The sequence below is a fragment of the Benincasa hispida genome, chromosome 10, assembly GCF_027475165.1.
Source record: "Benincasa hispida cultivar pf3 chromosome 10, pf3_genome.v1.1, whole genome shotgun sequence".
NCBI lineage: Eukaryota > Viridiplantae > Streptophyta > Magnoliopsida > Cucurbitales > Cucurbitaceae > Benincasa > Benincasa hispida.
In genome coordinates, this window is record NC_143487.1 from 4341778 (window position 1) to 4363844 (window position 22067).

Sequence of the window (22067 nt, forward strand, 5' to 3'; positions counted from 1 at the left end):
AGGTCAATATCAAGGTGGATGGAGAGAGTGTTCATAGTAAGTGGGAGGAGAAAGTTCGACAGCATATCCCTCATACTCCTTCATTAGATTGAATAAAGTTTTTGTGCTTCGCCTCGAGACACCCTGGGAGTGTCCCCCTATAGGATGGCAGTTGTGCACGTTTCTTTATTTGATCTCCTATATGAGGATAAGGTTACTTAGTCTCCTGTCCTAATCTGCTTCTTCCCTACGGTGGGCTCATTAAGGCGGAACTCTGCCACCGAAAGCGAGGGGTCACACTTACGCGAAATTGTTAAAGGTTAACAGTTCTAGACCAAATAAATGGTGATTGTTAGGTTATGCTCTAAGAGTTGGTTTTGCCTAATGGATATGAATGTCTCATCCCATCGGTGACATTTGTCCTGCCTCGTTGGGGCATCATTGCAAAATAAAAGTCTTCACTTAGGGTACTTGAAACTGTTTTGCAAAACTAATTGGTTAAAATTTGGTTTAGCAAAATCTAATAAAAGTTTTGTTCATTTTTCAACAACAATCTTTTGAAAAACGGCCACAGCCACTTTAGCTTTGCTTAGCGCCGAGAAATTAACTGGCGATAACTTTTCAATATGGAAACACATGATCACGACAATACTAACCATCGAGGATCATGTTTTCCCTTATGGAGGTCTGTCCTCCTATTCCAGCTCCCAATGCCGCTTGAAATGTTCGGGAGGCATACGACTGATGGACACAGACGAATGAGAAGGCCCGAGCCTATATCTTGGCAAGTCTTTCTGACGTCTTGGCCAAGAAGCATGAGCCCATGTTCTCAGCACGTGTGATTATGGAGTCCCTGCGGGGAATTTTTGGACAACCGTCTGAACAGCTCATGCACGAGGCTCTTAAGTATATATTTAACTCTAAAATGGAAGAAGGCACCTCTATTCGTGAACATGTGCTTAACATGATTGTCCACTTCAATGTGGCAGAGTTGAATGGGCTACCATCGATGAGGGCAGCCCGGTTAGCATAATCCTGCATTCATTTTCGGAGAGCTTCCTACACTTTGTGAGCAATGTGATTCTTAACAAAGTGAAATACAACCTTACAACTCTCCTCAATGAGTTGTAGACCTACCAATCTTTACTGAATAGTAAGAAAAAGAATAAGGCTGAGGCAAATGTTGTTTCATCTTCCAGGATGTTCCATAGAGGTTCGACCTCAAGAACGAAGTCTGGCCTTCTACTTCTAATTCTACAAAGGGGAATAAGAAGAAGGGTGGTAAGGGAAAAAGGAAAGCACCTGCTAACCCACTGCCTATCACCCAAAGAAGGCGTCCGCCGCCGGTTGAAAAGGGAAAATGTTTCCACTGCAACTAGGATGGGCACTGGAAGAGGAACTGTCCTTACTGACTAAAGGAAAAGAAGGTCGCCAAGGCTAATAAAGGTAAATATGATGTACTTGTACTTGAAACTTGTTTAGTGGAGAATGATGATTCTGCCTGGATAATTGATTCGAGCACCACTAACCACGTTTGTTCTTCTTTGTAGGGGATTATATCCTGACGACAGCTAGAGGCTGGTGAGATGACGATGTGAGTAGGCACCAGGCACATCGTCTCAGTTGTGGCAATGAGAGGGATCCAGTTATCTTTACAACATAGGTTTCTAATTTTGAATGATGTATATATTGTTTATGAACTTAAGAGGAACCTTATTTCTGTAAAGTGCTTGCTACAATGTAAATACACTATTTCATTTAACGTTTATTCATAAAGATGGTATTAATATTTGTACAGTGTATCTAGAAAGTAATTTGTATGTCCTAAGGCCGTTAGCCATTAGTTTCCTCTATAACACAGAATTGTTTAAAACTTTCACAACTCAAACTAAACGTCGATTATTTCTCCAAAAGAAAATGTCCAACTTTTGCACCTTTGATTAGGGCACATCAATCTCAATAGGATTGAGAGATTGGTGAAGAATGGGCTTCTAAGTGAGTTAGAAGAAAATTCTTTACCGGTGTGCAAATCTTACCTTGAGGTTAAGATGACTAAACGACCTTTTACTAGAAAAGGTTATCGAGCCAAAGAGCCTCTTGAGTTAGTACATTCTGATCTTTGTGGTCCTATGAATGTGTGAGCCCGAGGTGGCTATGAGTATTTTACTAGTTTTACTGATGGTTACTCTAGGTATGGGTATGTTTATCTTATGCAACGAAAGTCTGAATCCTTTGAAAAGTTCAAAGAGTTCAAGGCTGAAGTTGAAAAGGCATTGGATAGATGGATTAAAACACTTTGATCGGATCGAGGTGGAGAGTTTTTGGACTCAGCATTCTAGGACTATTTGATAGAACATGGAATTGTTTCCCAACTCTCAGCGCTGGGTACACCTCAGCAAAATAGTGTAGCAGAGAGGAGAAATAGAACCTTGTTGGACATGGTTCGTTCGATGATGAGTTACGCTTCCTTACCGGACTCATTTTGGGGCTGCATAATGGAGACTGTGGTATACATACTCAACTGTGTTCCCTTCAAGAGTGTTGTGAAAACACCTCTGGAGTTGTGGAACGGGCTTAAAGTGTCAGTTCCTCTTACCAAGGATTCAGTTCCTCTTACCAAGGATTAGAACCTTGTTCGACATGATTCAGTCCCTTCAAGACTGCGGTATAAATCTGATTTGTTGGTCTTGGAGACGTGTTTGGTAGAGAATGATGATTCTGCCTAGATCTTTGATTTTGGGTGCTACCAATCATGTCAGTTCCTCTTACCAAGGATTCAGTTCCTGGCAAACGTTGCCACAGGGAGAGATGACCCTACGAGTCGACATTGGTGAGGTTGTTTCAGCTGTTGCTATAGGTAGGCTGAAGTTATTTGTTGACAAGAAACGTTATCTATTATGGGATAATGTTTTTGTTGTTCTTCATATTAAGAGGAACTTAATCTCGGTTTCTTGTCTCATTGAACAAGGGTATATCGTCTCCTTTTCTGAGAATAAAGTTTTTATTTTCAAGAATGGAATGGAGATTGGTTATGGTTCAATGGAAAGTAACTTATATGTATTAAGGTCGTTAGTTATACAAGCCTTGTTTAACACTGAAATGTTCAGTATGGCAACAACAGCTAAAAGACCAAAGGTTTCTCCTAAAGAAAACGCCCATGTTTGGCATCTAAGGTTAGGTCACATCAACCTCAAATAGGATTTAGAAGTTGGTGACAAGTGGATTTCTAAAAAGTTTAGAAGAAAGCTCCTTGCCGGTATGTGAATCATGCCTCGAAGGCAAAGAAGTTGGAACCGCGTTCGAATGTTTGCCTCTTTGTCGGCTACCCCAAGGAAACAAAAGGTGGATACTTCTATGATCTGAGTGAGAACAAAGTGTTTGTTTCTACAAATGATATCTTCTTGGAAGAAGATCACATGAGAGATCATAAGCCATGAAGTAAGCTCGTTTTGCGTGAGATCTCTAGTGAGAATGAAACTACTGAGGGTTCAATAAGATTTGTTGAATAGGTCGACAAATCAACAAGAGTTTTAGAGGTTGGAACATCTAGTCAACCAACTCAAGAGTTGAGACTACTTCGATGTAGTGGGAGGGTTATGAACCCACCGGATCGCTACATGGGTTTGACTGAAGCCCAAAACGTCATTTCGAATGATGGGATCGAGGATCCGTTGACTTTTAAGAAAGCAATGGAGGATGTTCACAAAGATGAATGGATTAAATCCATGAACTAGGAAATGGAGTCTATGTACTTCAATAATGTCTGGGAGCTTATTGATCCATTTGATGGGCTAAGATCTATTGGGTGTAAGTGGATCTATAAGCGAGAGAAAGGTGTAGATGGAAAGGTGTAAACCTTTAAGGCTAGATTCATGGCAAAGGGTTATACCTATGTTGAGGGAGTTGACTATGAAGAAACTTTCTCACCTGTTGTCATGCTCAAGTCTATCAGGATACTCCTATTCATAGCCACATTTTATGATTATGAAATACGGCAAGTGGACGTCAAGACTGCCTTTCTTAATGGTAATCTTGAGGAGACCATCTATATGACTCAACCAGTGGGGTTCATAGTTCTAGATCAAGAGCAAAGAGTTTGCAAGCTTAATAGGTCCATCTATGGGTCGTTTGGCTTTGATTAGAACGTTGATGTGTCTTGTGTCTACAAGAAGATCATCAACAACTCAGTAGCTTTCCTAGTACTATAGGTGGATGATATCTTACTCATTGGGAATGATGTAGGGTATCTGACTAACATTAAGAAATGGCTAGCTACTCAGTTTCAAATGAAAGATTTGGGTGAGGCACAGTATGTTCTACGGATCCAGATCATTCGGGATTGTAAGAACAAACGATTAGCTCTATCTCAGGCATTGTACATTGATCAAATTTTGATCCAGTATAGAATGCAGGATTCCAAGAGGGGTTTGTTACCCTTCATGCATGGAATCTTTTTGTCTAAGGATCAATGTCCTAAGATACCTCAAGAATTTGAGGAGATGAGACGGATTCCCTATACTTCAGCTGTAGGAAGCTTAATGTATGTAATGTTGTGTACCAGAGCCGACATTTGCTATGCAATAAGGATTGTCAGTCGATATCAGTCTAATCCAGGATTTGTCACTGGACGGTGGTCAAGACGATCCTCAAGTATCTTTAGAGAACGAGGGACTACATGCTCGTGTATGAAGATAAGGATTTGATCCTTACAGGATACACAGACTCTGACTTTCAGACTGATAGAGATTCTCGCAAATCGACATCGGGGTCAGTTTTAATTCTGAATGGAGAGGCTGTAGTCTGGCAAAGCATCAAGAAGGGATGCATTGCGGACTCCACTATGGAAGCCAAATATGTAGCCACTCTGAGGCCATTCCTTTCAGATTTGGAAGTTGTTCCAAATATAGATTTTCCTATCACACTTTATTGTGATAACAGTGGGGCTGTGGCAAACTCGAAGGAGCCTCAGAGTCATTGTCAGGGTAAGCACATAGAGCGGAAATAACACTTAATCAGGGTGATTATGCATCGTGGTGATGTGATAGTCACGAAGATCGCAACGGGGCATAACGCTGCTGATTCCTTTACAAAGGCCCTCATGGCTAAAGTTTTCAAGGGTCACCTAGAGAGTCTGGGTCTGCGGGACATGCGACATCTTGTCTAGGGCAAGTGGGAGATGATACTGGGTATGCTCTAGTTTATTGTATATTGTACATGTTTTATATTGTATTGTACATTAGTCTCCCAAGGCATTAGGACAAGTGGGAGATTGATGGGATTGGTGTCCTAATTCTCCTGGAGTCTCGTTATTTGTAATGATACACATTGTTTTATGAATATTCATTTTGACATTTACTCATATCTAATAAACAAAGCTCCATGATTATCTTATGTAAACTTAAGCGTGTAAATGTGATATAAAAGTGGATCGTGACTTAAGTGATAACCTAAATAGGTCTGTAGTATAAGGATGAAGGTGGGATACCTGATCCTGGTGACACTACGAATACGACCCGCTTTGTAGAGGTTTGTAGGTGTTGTAAACTACTACAAATGGTAGATCCTGACCATTCATGTGGAGACATGCGAGCGGGGGTGTCCTATACAAAGAGTTTGTATAAGACCGGACCACGAGATGACTAGACTCTGTATATAACACCGTTGATACTAAAGACTTACATCTCACCTAAACGACCATAGGTGTCACGACCTTAATCCTAAGTGTTTTGGAAACTCCTGCCTTTGAGGGCGATCCTTTGATTAGTATGGATGAGATTGTCTAGATTGCTAACTCAACATGCCTACATTTTTGGGGACTTGTCTGATTTGGAAGCTGGGAACTTAATACACAAGATGGAATGCACTTCTTTCCCGAAGTAGGGATAAGTAGAGAGATTGCTCCCTTAAGGGCTGATTTTGGGGCTGGAACATAGTGGCCTCAGCTTCTCTTTGGAAGAAAGGACTTAGTCATAGTAGGACTATGACTTATGTTCATTAGAGGGATCAGTGGTACTTAAGGAGTTAGATGTAACTACAGGGGCATAACGGTTATTGGCCAAGCTGTACTTACAAGCGATCTGTAAAGGGTTGTCGTACTGTTGATTGGTTAAGATCGACACATAATATATCTATAGTAAGGAGAGTTCAGCTGTCGGTCTTTAGTGGAGTGCCTGGCAGTTAACGGATGGTGGATCCCGTGACTAAAGAGTTTAGTCAGTTACTCACGTACCGTTGGAGCTTTGAGCTACAGGTCCATAAGGTTCCTTGGTAGCTCAATGAATTCAGTTGAGGATTAGTTCTTGGTGTTGATTTGAAATGTTCAAATTAACAAGAGGTAATTTGATTATATATGATATGATCGATATGATATATGAGATACATCTAGTGGAGGATTAACGTAAATGAGATTTACATTAAGTACCATGAAATAGAAAAAAAAAAAACTATGGTTTATATGTTTCATGAGATGAAATATTAAAACTATAGGTTATAAATATAGTATGGTAAGTTAGTTATCATTTATATTTATAATAATATTAATTATTGTATAATAATCTCTTTTCTCTAATAACCAATTGAGTGGGAGGTTATTGGTAGTTTCATGGTAACTGTGAGATAAAAGGAAAAATGTTTTCCTAATTTTAGTAAGAAAAGATTTTGTAATGTTGAAAATTTGTTGTTTTGATATTGTCAATCTCGAAAAAATTCTCACGGGAAGTTGTCAAGTAAATTGGATTTACTAAGCGACAGCTTGGAGTAAGGTAAACGATCATGGAGTGTTAGTAGGCGAGATACATTCAGCTAAGCGATGAGATAAACGATCATATAGCTTTTGCTAGACGATTGCTTAGCTTTTCCTAAACAATCGGGCATCGACCTATACGATAGGTTCTTCTATCTCCCACTTGCTCAATCGTTTACATGATTGTGTTTCCTTCGGTCTTCTGCCTCAAACCAAGTCCATACAGAGCCCACCCTCTGGATTCTCACACCGAGAATACCAAGATAGCCTTCTTGGTGTGTCATACTCAACTCGACACTGTCGAGGTTCTGTGGAGGTCGTTCATGTTGATCGGGGTGTTCGTGACCTTGGCGATCGCTTAGTTTGAGTGCGCAGTGTTCGTGCAGTGTAGCAATTGTATTGGACAAATGTTCGTGGTTGCTATGTTGTTGTGATCGAGCGTTCAAGATCAAGGAGCTTGCAGATGAGTCAACAAATGTGTGTTACTCTAGTCCTCGATCATTTGTATATCACGTTGTAATTTCTGTAGTTAATGCATAACCCTATGTTTCTATTTGCAATTGTAATTGTAAAGTTCATATACGATTATAATTTGGAATGATCTTTCCTCTGCTCATGGAAATCCTCGTGTTCGATTTTCTTCAAATACTATATTTCTTTTATTTTTGGAATGATCTTTCCTCTGCTCATGGAAATCCTCGTGTTCGATTTTCTTCAAATACTATATTTCTTTTATTGATGACTATAGTAGATATCTCTGGTTATATCCACTGAAACAAAAATCAGATACACTCTCAGCCTTCCAACACTTTCTTTAAGTGGTTAAAACACAATTTAACTCAGGCATCAAAGCTTTACAGTATCATAATGGAAGAGAGTATATGAAACTACACCAGCTATGTCAATCTCTTGGCATTGCCTCTCAGTTCTCATGTCCTTACACATCGGCACAAAATGGGATGGCTAAAAGAAAAACACAGACATCTTTTGAGATAGGGTTAACTCTGCTAGCATAGGCATCCTTGCCCTTCACGTTTTGGTGGGATGCGTTCCTCACTGCTACTATTCTCATAAATGGCTTACCGACCCCAGTACTCCACAACCAGTCTCCTCTCCAACTGATGTATGGCAAAGTCTTATATGTTACCAAACTGAGGGTGTTCGGCTGTTCTTGCTTCCCATGTCCCAGACCGTATCAAACAAGCAAGTTTCAATTCCACTAAGAAAAATGTTTCTACTTGGGGCCTAGTATTGTTCACAAGGGCTATCATTGCTTGAATAAAGATGATAAAGTATATATTTCAAGAAGTGTGGTGTTTAATGAATCTGATTTTCCTTTTTCCTCTGGTTTTTAGGGATCAACCCATCCACACTCAAATCAGGAGTCACAAATAGTCCAGACACTGTCTCATCAAACCTTCATCCATTACTAACCCCCTTCAAACTCAACCAATACAGCCCACTCCAGATCACCAACTTAGACCCTCAAACACCATACAACCTCATAATGATCCTGGCTTGCCTACTCTCTCTCCACCCTCAACTGATGCAAACTTCCTTCCCTGTCAGCTCGGCCCACACAGTACCAGAATGCCAAGTCTTCACACAGACCCATATCTACCTATCAGCACATCAATCCCCTATCCTATACCATACATTACAACAACAAATGAATCCCCTCCTTCCACTACCCCCTTTTTAACTCACCGCAGTCTCCCCCCCCCCCCCCCCCCCCCCCAATCCATTGCTACCCTCACATCCTATGATTACGAGGGGAAAAGCTTGCATCTTCGAGCTAAAGACATGGCTCAACACTACCAAGAGTGAGTAGACTGTCACATAACCCACCTGTGTGTCTGATGCGCTTGCAACACCTCAATGGAAGGCTACTATGGACGATAAATACCGTGCTCTCATGCAAAATCATACCTGGCATCTAGTTCCCCCATCACCTTCCATCAATGTGCTAGAAAACAAATGGATCTTTCGACTGAAACAGCACCTGGACGGCTCAATACAAAGATACAAAGCACATTTAGTGCCCAAAGGCTTCCATCAGCAACCTAGAATTTCTTCGAGACGTTCAACCCTGTTGTCAAAGCAACAACTATAAGAATTTTTCTGAGTATTGTAGTCTCGAAAGGTTGGGCCCTTCGTCAACTTGACTTCAACAACGCTTTTTCTCAATGGAAAGTTCACCGAGGATGTTTACATGCAACAACCACCAAGGTACGTTAGCTCTTAGTTTCCTAACTATGTTTGCAAGTTAGACAAAGCCTTATATGGACTCAAGCAGGATCCTCGGACATGGAATGACATGTTAAGTCACACTCTTACTAGCTGGGGATTCTCAAACTCAAAGGCTGACACATCTCTCTTCATTTATAATGCCAATGGCACAATTATCCTCCTCCTTGTCTATGTGGATGATGTGATTATAACAGGTAACAATCATCATTTGATATCACAACTGATCAATACTCTAGATAGGATGTTTGCTCTTAAGGATCTAGGCAAACTCAACTACTTTCTCGGCATTCAAGTACAATATCTGGAGGGTGGCTTTATATTGCACCAATCCAAGTATGTAGATGATCTTTTTCAACGGTTAAATCTCTCTAATCTCAAACCAGCACCCTCCCCATGTTCCTTAGGCAAACATCTCTTGGTGACTGATGATACACCTCTTCAAGATCCCTTTGTCTTTCAAAGCACAATCGGGACCCTACAATACTTGACTCATGCTCGGCTAGATATCACGTACATTGTTAATCAGTTAAGCCATTTTCTAAAGGCTCCGACAGACGTACACTGGCAAGCTACAAAAAGAGTCCTTCGGTATGTTAAAGGAACAAAGAATCATGTACTTGAATTTTGTATTTAAAAACTAATAAACAAAGGCTACAAAACATTTTTTTCTCTAAATTAAACTTTAGAAGTAACAATTTAGTTCTTGATACTTTTAAATATGTAACAATTTAGTCTTTTTTTTTTTTTTAAATGGTAACAACTTAACCTTTGAACTTTAATAAGTAATAATTTAGTTCTAGTATTTTATAAATTATAACGATTTGAATTTCTTATCCATGTTAATCGATTAACTAATCTAGAATCAAGTTTATTTACTTAATAAAAGTTGATAATTAATTTTGGTGAAAATTTTTAAAATAAAGACTAAATTGATAAAAGTGTCCAAACGTCCTAACTAAAGATACGTTTGGATTGACTTAAGAAAAAAATATATTTCAAAAAATTATTTTTATTTAAATATCCATGATAAAAACTGATTAAAATACACTTGAAAATATATTTTAAATGGTGGCTAAACCGTTCAATTTCTTTCGACTCAAATTTATAGATAAGTTGCAAACATGAGTGTAGCTCAACTGACATAGTGCTTGTACTATCGATCTCAAGGTTTGAGGTTTGATTCTCTCACCTCACACTTTATTACAATACATTTGCAAAAAAAAAAAAAAAAAAAATTATGGATAAGTTACCAAAAAGTTATTTTAATGAAAAGAAAATAATGATAATAAAAAGTTTTTTTTAATGAAAAGAAAATAATGATAATAAAAAGTTTTTTTAATGAAAAGAAAATAATGATAATAAAAGTTTTTTTAATGAAAAGAAAATAATCGAATTTCCATTATTCTCACACCTCCAGGCTTCATGCCGCACCGCATGTAGCATATATAAACACCCGACTAAACTGTTGAGTTCCTTTCTCTCTCAGAATCGAGACTTGAGAGTATCGCGAACCTCACTTTCCGGCGAGCTAACGCCTGATCCTTCATCATCATCTCCGTCGCCGGTGATATCAGGTCGGTAATCGCCACTTTATCATCAACGATTCTGTAATTGCTCTCTATACATCTCTAACGATGGTCGGTCACAGGACCTTTTCTTCCTCCCTTCCTCCTTCTCTCTGTTTCAATCCTCTTCTTCTTCACTCACTTCTACTCCTCCATTCCCCCCTCCTTCCCTTCAAACCCTAACCCTGATTTCGCCTGCACCAGGAGAATCTCCGAGCCTAAAACCTCTGGTTTTACTCTAATCGTAATGAATAGTGACCAACCCTAATGCTTGCGGCCACTTTAGAGACGGAAGGAGCAAAAAGAGGAAAAGAAAAATAAGTGAGAAAAGTGACATAATCCTTCGGAGTTCCAAAGCGCATGTTCAAAATTCAAAATTCAAAATATTTTTATCCATTTTCAACCGCCTTGCCCTTTTTTTTAAATGTTTTCAATAGCCTTTTTCATACAATGTTGCATTTGAAGGCTATAAAATATGCTTTTTCTTGTAGTGCAAGCCTTGAAGGATAACTCTCGTACAACGTTTACTCTGATGTTTCATTGCAAGAGTGTGTGTGAATCTGATTGGCTTTATTTTTAGGGTGTGGATAACCCTAGTGAGGTTTAGTCTCCTGTTCACTTTCTAGTTTATTTGTGGACTTCGATTTCAAATACTTATAACTATTTTATAAGAATTATTTTGCATAGTTGGAGTCCCTTTTAATAGGAGATTTTTTTTTTGGGAAGGTTTTTTTTTGTGCGCTCTTATATTATTTCATTTTTCCTCAATGAAATTGTTGTTTCCACAAAAAGGAAAAAAAATTGCAATGCTTCCATTTCATTATGGGAGTAGTGTGCTTTAGAGCCATTGTTCGTAATTCTAATGATGAACCTATGATTTTGTTGTCAAAAGTTCTAAAATTCATTGGTACGGTTGAGTTCACCGTGGTTGCTACTCCTTTAGACGGAATTATTATAGTCGAGGAAGTAGAGATTTATCCTTTATGGGTTGAAAATAATTTGAAGGTTCTCTACTGCTTGCTTGAAGGCCAGACTACTTCAACAACAAAATCCAAAGCTTTTGTGTGATGACATTCCAGTTTTTCATCGGCAAGGCATATTGTTTTAAGTTTCTGATCTCTTTTTGTCTACGAATCTATAATTTCACTATTGCTCACATTTTGGATTGTAATGCATGACAAACCAAACATCTATGATGTCTAGCTTTGAAGATCAACCTCACCCCATAGATCAATGCTGCTATTTCTAGTAATTTGATATCTCGTTAGTTTCTTGTTTAAACTTAGTTTTACTTTAAAAAAAAAAAAAAAAAAGGGTTTATTCATATTAGCATGATCATTTTCTCTAAATTGGACAAATCTACATAGTATTCTATATTGGTTTATACATATATATACAAAACATACATATATAGAGCACCATTTGCATTCCACCATCCACAAAATACTTAAGAAATTAAACCCAAAATTAATCCTATGTAGGACCCCCTATTACCCTTACTCTAAGTAGCCGTTTGGTTGGAGGGAAAAGAAGGTGGGAATGAGAATGGGTTTACAAAGCCCATGTTTGGTTTGTGAGATTTGTTTACTTATCTTGAAAAAGATAATTCCTAAGTATCTTTTACCCAAAAAAATGAAGAAATTTCATACCCATTAAGAAGTGTGGGTTTTCATTTCTTTTTCCGCTTCCTATCACGATTTTCCTTCCTTCCAACCGTGAAATCATTTAGCATTTTGTTACTCAACGATCGTATAGCATTTGATAAGCGATCGTGTAGCATTTGGTAAGCGATCATATAGCATTGGGTAGGCGATCATATAACATTTTCTTACACAACGATCGTGTAGCATTTAGTAAGAGATCGTGTAGCATTTGGTAAGCGATTGTATAGCATTGGGTAGGCGATCATATAGCATTGAGTATGCAATTGTATAGCATTTTGTTACTCAGCGATCGTGTAGCATTTGATAAGCGATCGTGTAGCATTTGGTAAGCGATCGTATAACATTGGGTAGGTGATCGTATAGCATTGGGTAGGTAATCGTATAGCATTTTGTTACTCAGCGATCGTGTAGCATTTGGTAAGCAATCATTTAGCATTTTGCAAGCGATCATATAGCATTGGGTAGGCGATCGTATAACATTTTGTTACTCAGTGATCGTGTAGCATTTGGTAAGCGATCATTTAGCATTTGGTAAGTGATCGTATAGCATTGGGTAGGCGATCGTATAGCATTTTGTTACTCAGCGATCGTGTAGCTAAGCTCAGCGATCATGTAGCATTTAGTAAGCGATCGTATAACATTTGGTAGGCGATCGTATAGTATTGGGTAGGCGATCGTATAGCATTTTGTTACTCAGCGATCGTGTAGCCGAGCTCAGCGATCGTGTAGCATTTAGTAAGCGATCATATAGCATTAGGTAGGCGATCGTATAACATTTTGTTACTCAGCGATCGTGTAGCATTTGGTAAGCGATCGTATAGCATTGGGTAGGCGATTGTATAGCATTTTGTTACTCAGCGATCGTGTATCAGAGCTAAGCGATTGTGTAGCCGAGCTCAGCGATCGTGTAGCATTTAGTAAGAGATCGTATAGCATTTGGTAGGCGATCATATAGCGTTTTGTTACTCAGCGATCGTGTAGCGGAGCTCAGTGATCGTGTAGATAATTTAAGCCCTCTAGGGTTAGAGAGTTTATATAGCACATTACTCTAAACCCTAGAGTTATAATCGTAAATAACTACAAATAAATAAATATGCTAAAGCGAGACCCCCGTACTTGGTTGTTCGAAGCACCAACAAACAGATTCAAGGCATTTCAACAAATGCTTGATAGGGATAAGACCCTTGAACTATCTCCACAATGGTATGATATTGTCCACTTTGGGCATAAACCCTCATGGACTTGTTTTCACAATCTCAATTTTTTTTTAATTCCCACATACTATTCCCACACATACTATTTTCAGACATTCTTTTCCTATGCACGACCAAACATAGTCATCCTTGATTTCTAGTAATTTTATTCCTAGACATATAATTCACAGACATCCTTAATTTCTGGGCATTGAGAAAATCTTAATCCAAACGGCCCCTAAAGAAAAAATCCACAAAATAATTCATATGTTGCCCATTTCTCTTGTTTTATTTTCCAACTAAGATATAAACTTGTTGTGTCTTACCAATATCCTTTTAATTTCTTACCATCAACGAAATTTTATTTATGCTTAAATTATCTATCCCCTATTTTTACTAAGAGCTGAAACAAGTGTAAGAGAAAGAATAAAAAAGAATAAATGTTTCTTTTTCTAAAAAACTAAATCAAAGCTATTTGGGATATTTTTTTAATTGTTCTTTTAAGTGAGAGTATTAGGGTTTTATCTAGCTTAATCTCGATAACATATCTCAACAGAGAATATTAATGCAACTTTTTTATTAAAATATTTATAAAGTATTATTGATTTTTTTCCCATATTTTAGCCTTTATTAATTTTGTAGCAACGTCGCCAACATAAAATTAATAAAACTAATAAAACAATAAAAAGTATAGAAACAGAAATAAAATAGAAAAATATATACTCTCCTTTTTAAAAAAAAATTGTTATTTTTTATAATATAGAAAAACTAGAAATATTTTGATGATAAATAATGAATTTGGTAATAATAACCGAAATAAAATTAAGAATTTTGAGAAATAGACACTTGTCAAACTACATGAAGATTAAAGACTCGGTATATTGGTTGTCTAATTTAGGAATTAGGTATAATTGTAGTTTGTGGCAGCTCAAAAAGCATAAACCTAAGAAGATCACGACAATTACTCCAATTCTCGCGTACCTTCTTATGGTTAAGTATTATCCTCCTTCCTCTATATAAATCCCACCTTCCCCATTAAATTAAACACACTAAAACCTTTTCAAACAACCAAAAAAAGAAAGAAAGAAAAAGGAACCAAAACAAAAAACCCAAAAGAAAAAACCCCAAAAAAATGAAATATTGCATTAATGCCCTCGGGCTTACAAGACTGGTAATTTTTCTATCAGCTTTTGCAGCCATCTTCGCCTCATCGCCGCAGGTTCCGACCGAAAAGTCGCAATTAGACGGCTGGTTTTGGGAAAATGTGAAGCCATTTGCCGATCGTAAGGCGGGGCTTGATCCGGCGCTTGTGGCTGCGGAAGAAAAGGCCACCGTGGTTAAAGTAAGGGCCGACGGAAGTGGAGATTTCAAGACTGTCACCGAAGCCATTAACAGCGTGCCAGCTGGCAACACTAGACGTGTAGTGATTTGGATTGGAGAAGGAGTTTATAAAGAGAAGCTTAAGATTGATAGAAATAAGCCGTTTGTTACTCTTTATGGGTCTCCTAATAAGATGCCTAAATTGACTTTTGATGGTGATGCTGCCAAATACGGCACCGTTTATAGTGCTACCTTGATTGTTGAGTCTGATTATTTCGTTGCGGCCAATCTCATCATCGAGGTATAATTTGTTCATTAAATATGTCTTTTTTTAGAGTTCAAATTGCCAATATATTAGGCACAAAATTAAATTTATATCTAATTGATTAATTAAATTTTTAAAAATTTTAATATTTTTGGATTTTATAATTATTTGACTTTTTTTCGAAAAAAATATTTATTTTTGGTTTTTTGATTTCTTAAAATTAAGCTATTGTCTAAAAATAGTTACTATCAACTGTTATCATTGATAACTGCTATTACTAAAACCTTGTGAGAGTGAGAAAAGCCAAAGAAGTTAGTGATATTTTAGAAGTGAGCGTAATGATCATAATCTTAATTTTTTAAAAACTAAAAACTAAAATTCAACGAACATGAATGATCTAATATAGATGGTATAGAAAATTTCATTAATTTATTAAATATTTTAAATTTGAAGCCCTATAAAATATTATTATAAAATTCAAAGACTAAAAACATACGACATAAATGTTGAATCAATGACTAACTATATAGGAATTATTATTTTTGTTACATTTGTTGAAAAATATTGGCAGAATTCATCCCCAAGGCCAGATGGGAAAAGAAAAGGAGCACAAGCATTAGCAGCTAGACTGAGGGGGACAAAAGCCGCGGTTTACAATTGCAAATTCTTTGGATTTCAAGACACTCTTTGCGACGATGACGGTTTACATCTCTACAAAGATTGCTTCATTCAGGGCACCGTCGACTTCATTTTCGGAAAGGGAACTTCCCTTTATTTGGTATATCTCCAAAATGCTCCTCAAAGAAAACCATATACTATAATATAACATAATGTTTTTTCTATATATAGAAATATTTAATTGATAGAACAGTAATAATAATGTAATTTGAAACAATTGCAGAACTGTCAGTTGAATGTGGTGGGAGAGGGAGGATTGGGAGTGATCACAGCCCATTCAAGGGAAGAGGAATCAGACGGCAGTGGATATTCGTTCGTGCATTGTAGCATTACAGGAACGGGTGGCAGAAACACTTATTTGGGAAGAGCTTGGATGCCTAGATCTAGAGTTGTCTTTGCCTATACAACAATGGCTGATATCATGCATGCTGAAGGCTGGCACGACATGGGCCATCATGGTTACGACAAGTAATTACCATATTCTAACTATATATATATATATATATATAGTACTTAGTGCATCTCAAGCTATACCATAATTTTCCACGTGTCAAATGCATTCAAGTAGGATTAAAATTTAAAATGTTAAGATGTAATTTTAGTTCCTATGACTCAAGAAAGTTAAAATTTAGTTTTTATGATTTATAATTAAAATTTAGAATATATGCAATAGTCTCGTAACTATTTATGAGATTTTTATCTAACAATAAATCCACACACTAGATTTTTTGCTTTTAAATCCTAAGGAATAATTTTTAGTTTTTTTTCCAAATCATAAGGACCAAGTTTGTAATTAAATCAATTAAAAATTGTCTTTTCATGTCGCATTCAAGATGCTTTAGAATATATGCAACAGTCGCATTGAATAATGTTTTCTTTTATTTTTATAGAACGGTTTTGTTCGGAGAATACAAGTGTTCGGGACCAGGATCGGAGTCGAGCAGGCGCGTAAATTACGGCAAGCAATTGAGTGATGCAGAAGTGAAGCCGTTCACTAGTCTTGATTACGTGCAGAGCGAGAAGTGGCTGCTTCTCCCACCCAATCCTCAAGTTTAGAGTTTTAGGATATATAGTTATGATTAGCTACTTCTTTTTATTGTCTTTCTCAACATAACCAGTTTTATCTATCTGTATACATTAGATTGGCTATTTATATGTCCAATCTTATTAATAAAGATTCATGCGAGTTATTTACTCTCAAGTTCCTCAATATGGACGTATCACATATTTTCTTTTAATTTTTCTTTGAAAGTTTCTCTACTTTCTCCATCTCAGAATAACATCCATCGAAGACTTTAGTATAGGCCCATGGGACTCGAGCCCCTCTCCCTCCCTCTCCCCCTCAACTTTATACTCTTTTAACCTCTCCAATCCTAGGTTCAAACCCTACTCCTGGCATTTATTTTTTTAGATTTCCTTTCTTAACATCCCTTCGATTATAAAGCCCCCATCAACAAAATTTCTCAACCTGTTACTGATAGATCAACATTGTTCTAGTTTGGTTCCATTAAATGGATTCATCTCTAGGGGTGCAAGCTTGGTTTTGTTAATTACTAGGGTGAAAGTGAAAACTACATCAACTAAATTCTAATTTTTAAAATTATGGAGATTAAATTCTAACTTTTAATTTCCAAAAATAGTCCCCTTGATAGGGTTTATTATATTTATGAAGATTTTAACAAATCATAGGAACTAAATTATAAATTATAGTAATCCAATTCTAACTATAAAATTTTATTTTATAATTTAACCAATTTTGTAGCACTTTCATCACATTTTTATATGATATGTACATTGTTTCAAGAAAAATGAACCCCAAACTAAAATCTTGAGAACTTTTTTCTTTCTTTTTAGCTAGAGTACAAATTTCTTGTTAAATATCTTGACATTTTGTATGTTAACTATAATTATTTTCTTTGAAATGAATACATCCGTCCATGAGAGAAGTTGTTCAAATCATTGCAAAATATTTTATTATCTCACAAGAAGTTGTGAGTAACATAAAATCTAACCCGAAAACAACAGGATAGAGTAGGGATGTACATAGGTTGGGAGATTTTTGGGACCAACCAATAAATTTGAGTTGGTGGGATTAGCCACCCGAATGACCCGAATAGGGTCTCCAATCCAACCCAACCTAAAACTTAAAATTTAGGTTGGATTGGGTTGGATTATTAGTTTGTTTTTTCTTTTCTTTTTTATTAACTTAAAATACTTAAATTTGTATAAAACACATACTAATAATTATAAAACTCAAAATGTTAAATATTAAAATCCAAGATATCTGTTACAAATTTCATACAAACATCATAAAAATATTTGAGTTATAATCTTTACAAGTTTATATATATATATATTAGAAATTCGGGTTGAGTTAGGTTAATTCGAATTTTTAAAAGTGTAACCCAGATCCAACCCAATAAAATAATATAAAAAATTCAATCCAATCCTATCCAAAATTAAAACTAATCCAACCTAACTCTTACAATTTGGGTTGAATAGTCCAAATTGTTCGGATTGTCGGGTCCTTTGAACACCCCTACAACATAGTCGGTCTTTCCTTATAAATGATAAGTTTAAATAATTTGTACGTGCACTCATCTATTATTCTTATTCATAAAAAATTATTGTATTTGTCCTCTCTTCACATGGTAGTCTTTTTATTTATTTTTCTTTCATAAAGTGATAGCTCTCTACAACAGAATAATCAAAACGCTTTGATTAAACACAGATCATCTCATCTAGATTAAAATAGATTCTCAAATTATTTAAAATCTTTTGATTGAATAAAAGTTTGCCATGCAAATTAATTCAAGTTGTTTTGTTAATTCCATCTCCGTTAGAAGCAAGTTTAACTCAATTCCACACATGAGTTAGCCTCCCACAACGAAGAAACAAATGGATGAAAATATCACCTGCCATCATTTTTTTCCCAAAGTTATGAATGGTATTTTATCATCCTCGTTTAAGTTTTTCTTGTCGATTTTCTCTTTTAAGTTCCTATTTTTCTTCGTTCACATCCTTCCCAATAAGCATAAGTGGAAAATTATATTAGTGGTTTTTCATGTGCTTCTAGAAGATGTAATAGTGTGGTTCACGAGTTCGTCACTCATGCAAAAGGTATTTTGTTCATTTAGAAACATAGTTGGAAGAGCATCCTTTCATGGATGACGTATGCAATCAACATCGACACCTACTTTGATTTGGTTGTGTTAGAGTTATTAACAATGGAGAAAAGTCAATGCAGACACGTCAGATTGGGAAAAGTCATGTCACAGCCTGAAGGCACGCAAGAAAATTGAAGAATGGATCGTTTTTGGAATCAATATTCTGTTAGGCTCTCTCAACAGCCTTTATTCCCTATTTTTCTCAGTGGTCCATCTGTAACATTCATTGATTTTTATCATTTTTTATTTATTTTATTCATTTATTATTGTAATCCTAATTTGGGGAAATGTGTATAAAACAGGCATATCTCTGCTTGAGAAAATGAAGAAAACAGAGTGAAAAATTTTCACTAAAAATCCATATGTTCAACTATGACTTTTGATATGAACATTCCTCGAAAATTACAACAATATTTCTCTTTCACATGTAAATGCACAAAATAAAATCTTAATTATTATTTTTATATACAAAATTCAACTTTCAACAAACACAAAAGTGACAACTTGTTTAATTAGTAACCTCTCAACAAAGTACGTTATTTAATCTATACATTGAGCTTTAGTCTAAAGATCGAGAACTAAGGGTCAGTAAGCCATGTTTAAGCAAGTCAACCTGCAAAATAGAATAAAGGGCGATACCATCAAATTTCAAAATATATAAATAAATGTTAAGATACAACAACAACAAAAAGTCACGCACAAGAAAAAATGTACATGATTGGCTTACTTTATGCAATAGAAAAATATCATACTCAAAACTTAAAAAATATCTACACGTTAAAGTTATGGACTTACTGGGATTTCACTCATTCTCTTTTGACCATATCTAGCCTCAGGAGGAACAATTACTTTTTGCTGCAAAACAAAGGAAGATGGCAGAGATTTAAGAAAATATAATAAAAAGGAAGAAGGTTATCAACAAATCAAGCATATACTAAAGTTTAAAATAGAAGAATGCATATACCTTTCCCCCAACCTTTACCACTTTCACAAAAAATTGAGAATATTGAAAGATCAATCTTATCTAAAGCAATAAGAAATTCTTCAAAATTTCATTCACCAAAATAACCAATTAACTCCAAATAAATTACCCAAAGTGTTGCTTGACTCGAATGCCATTTCAAAACTACAACAAAGTAATCCAACCTATGAAAAGTTCAATAATAATGGTTACAAAATGCAAATTCCACAGCAACTATGTAACAATTCGAAAAGAGTACCAAGGCCTCAATACCTATCAAAACGTCCAAACATCGTTAACTTTGCTGGACAATGACTCTAATCCCTCGAAATCTTTGAACTGAACATAAAAAATTCAAAATAACTCAATTATTAGACCAATACTTTACTGGGTAACAAAGAACTATTAATACTAATCTCCAAACTTACCAAAACCTTGCCAAGATCAGTCTCAAACCTATTGGACAACAACTCAGCTCCTTCCAATACTTCAAAATCAATCATTACAAAAGATGCTACAATTATTTATGGCTACGCAACGTTGCTTCCAAAAATCTTTTTTCATATGGTTATTTATGTAATATATTTAATTAAAATATGTTTGATAAGTACAAGAGGATTTCTGCTTCAAAGGAGCCTTAGAAAATTTAGAGTTCACGTAAGCACAAATGGAAGGTTAGTTAAGTAAAATATTCCAACACTTCCAACATATTTATTGATACCCAAACAAAACACTTCACAGACGAGTATTCTATTTCGAATGGTTATTTAAGTAAAAATTTAATTAAAATCCCAAACAAGAAATTTCGAAAACTTCTTACACAAATCAATCAATGACTAAACAATTAAACCTTACCTTAACTCCCAGCAGAAAATTGACCAGACTATTTGCTAGAGTTGGCTAATCTGAAAACTCTCTACAGGGCTCCCAAGAGGACTGCGTTTGGAGCACCCAAGTCTCGGTCAGATTCCTTCGCATTGCCAGATCTGTAATAGTAAGCGTCAGAGGCCAGGGATCTTCGACTAGCCACCGATGGAGGTTAGAACCACCGCCAGATCGACGGTGGAACAGGGGAGGGAGAGCGACGAGATTGTGGACGAAACGACGAGGTGGCGCAAGTGAGGGTTAGGCTGACGAACGAGGGATAGTGGGGTTTGCTGGGCTGACGAATGGCGGGGGGGAGGGGTTTCTAGGCTTGACGAATGAAGAGAGGGATAGTGGATCTGCAGGGCTAATAAACGGAGGTTGGCTGTACGGCTGCCGGCAATAGGGAGAGGGAGAGTCGAAGGGCAGAGGGAGAGGGAAAGTCGGCTGCTGTGAAGAGAGGGTTTGGGAGGGGGGAGGGGGGTTGCGAGAGAAAAAATGAGGAAGGGGGATGTCTTTTTTACTTGTTTAAAATAATAAGTAAATTATTTTTTATATTTTATTTGATAATTTTAGTAGGAGGGAAACCAAATTTGAGAGGGAAATGAAAATGATAGAGGGAGGGAAACAAAAAGTAAAGATTAAAAAAGTATTATTTTTTATATTTACTTGACACGAAAAATATGTCAAGTAAGAGTTTCTTATACTTGACACGAAAAATGTGAGACCTTATATTACTTGACACGAAAAACGTGTCAAGTAATGGTTCGCATGAAAATATCCGAAAAATTCCATCAATTTCTGCTTTTTAAACCCTTTTACTTGACATTTTCTTTTCTAAAACATCATTACTTTACGTTTTTTCCAAAGAACCATCAAGTAATTAAAAACTACAAGTGTCAAGTAATGTAGATTTTGTAGTAGTGTAAATTCTAACTTTTAAAATTACGGAGATTAAATTCAAAACAAGCTTGGTTCCATTAAATGGATCCATCTCTAGGGGTGCAAGCTTCGTTTTGTTAATTACTAAGGTGCAAGTGAAAACTACATCAACTAAATTCTAACTTTTAAAATTATGGAGATTAAATTCTAACTTTTAATTTCCAAAAATAGTCCCTAAACTATAAAATCATATTTTATAATTTAACCAATTTTGTAGCACTTTCACCACGTTTTTATATGTATATTGTTTCAAGAAAAATGAACCCCAAACTAAAATCTTGAGAACTCTTTTCTTTCTTTTTAGCTAGACTACAAATTTCTTGTTAAATATCTTGACATTTTGTATGTTAACTATAATTATTTTCACTAGAAGAAATTCGGGCTTTAATGTCGATTGGCAATCGACATTAAAGATAGTGTTATAACACATCCTTCAATGTCGGTTGCAACCGACATTAAAGGTCTTTTGTGTCGGTT

The 22067-nt window shown here is 36.2% G+C and overlaps 1 protein-coding gene and 1 long non-coding RNA gene across 2 annotated transcripts; one reads left to right on the top strand and one right to left on the bottom strand.

Moving 5' to 3' along the window:
* Window positions 1-14437: 14437 nt before the first annotated feature.
* On the top strand, window positions 14438-16754 carry LOC120088252 (putative pectinesterase 63). Its single transcript, XM_090306117.1, has 4 exons — window positions 14438-15014; window positions 15550-15756; window positions 15880-16124; window positions 16547-16754. Exons 1-4 carry the CDS (start codon window positions 14526-14528, stop codon window positions 16710-16712), a joined length of 1107 nt encoding a protein of 368 aa, XP_090162243.1. The 5' UTR covers window positions 14438-14525; the 3' UTR covers window positions 16713-16754.
* A 2413-nt stretch (window positions 16755-19167) lies between these two features.
* On the bottom strand, window positions 19168-21183 carry LOC120088014 (uncharacterized). The gene is made up of 3 exons (XR_005484789.2): window positions 20640-21183; window positions 19619-19678; window positions 19168-19436 (listed from the first exon to the last, which is right to left on the bottom strand). It is a non-coding gene; the product is annotated as an uncharacterized LOC120088014 (long non-coding RNA).
* Window positions 21184-22067: the final 884 nt, after the last annotated feature.

Excerpts from the sequence above, each read along its gene's own strand:
- LOC120088252 (XM_090306117.1), top strand. The coding sequence starts at position 14,526 with ATGAAATATTGCATTAATGCCCTCGGGCTTACAAGACTGGTAATTTTT. Across the intron at positions 15,015-15,549 it reads CGGCCAATCTCATCATCGAG|AATTCATCCCCAAGGCCAGA; the intron begins GTATAATTTGTT and ends AAATATTGGCAG. Across the intron at positions 16,125-16,546 it reads GGCCATCATGGTTACGACAA|AACGGTTTTGTTCGGAGAAT; the intron begins GTAATTACCATA and ends TTATTTTTATAG.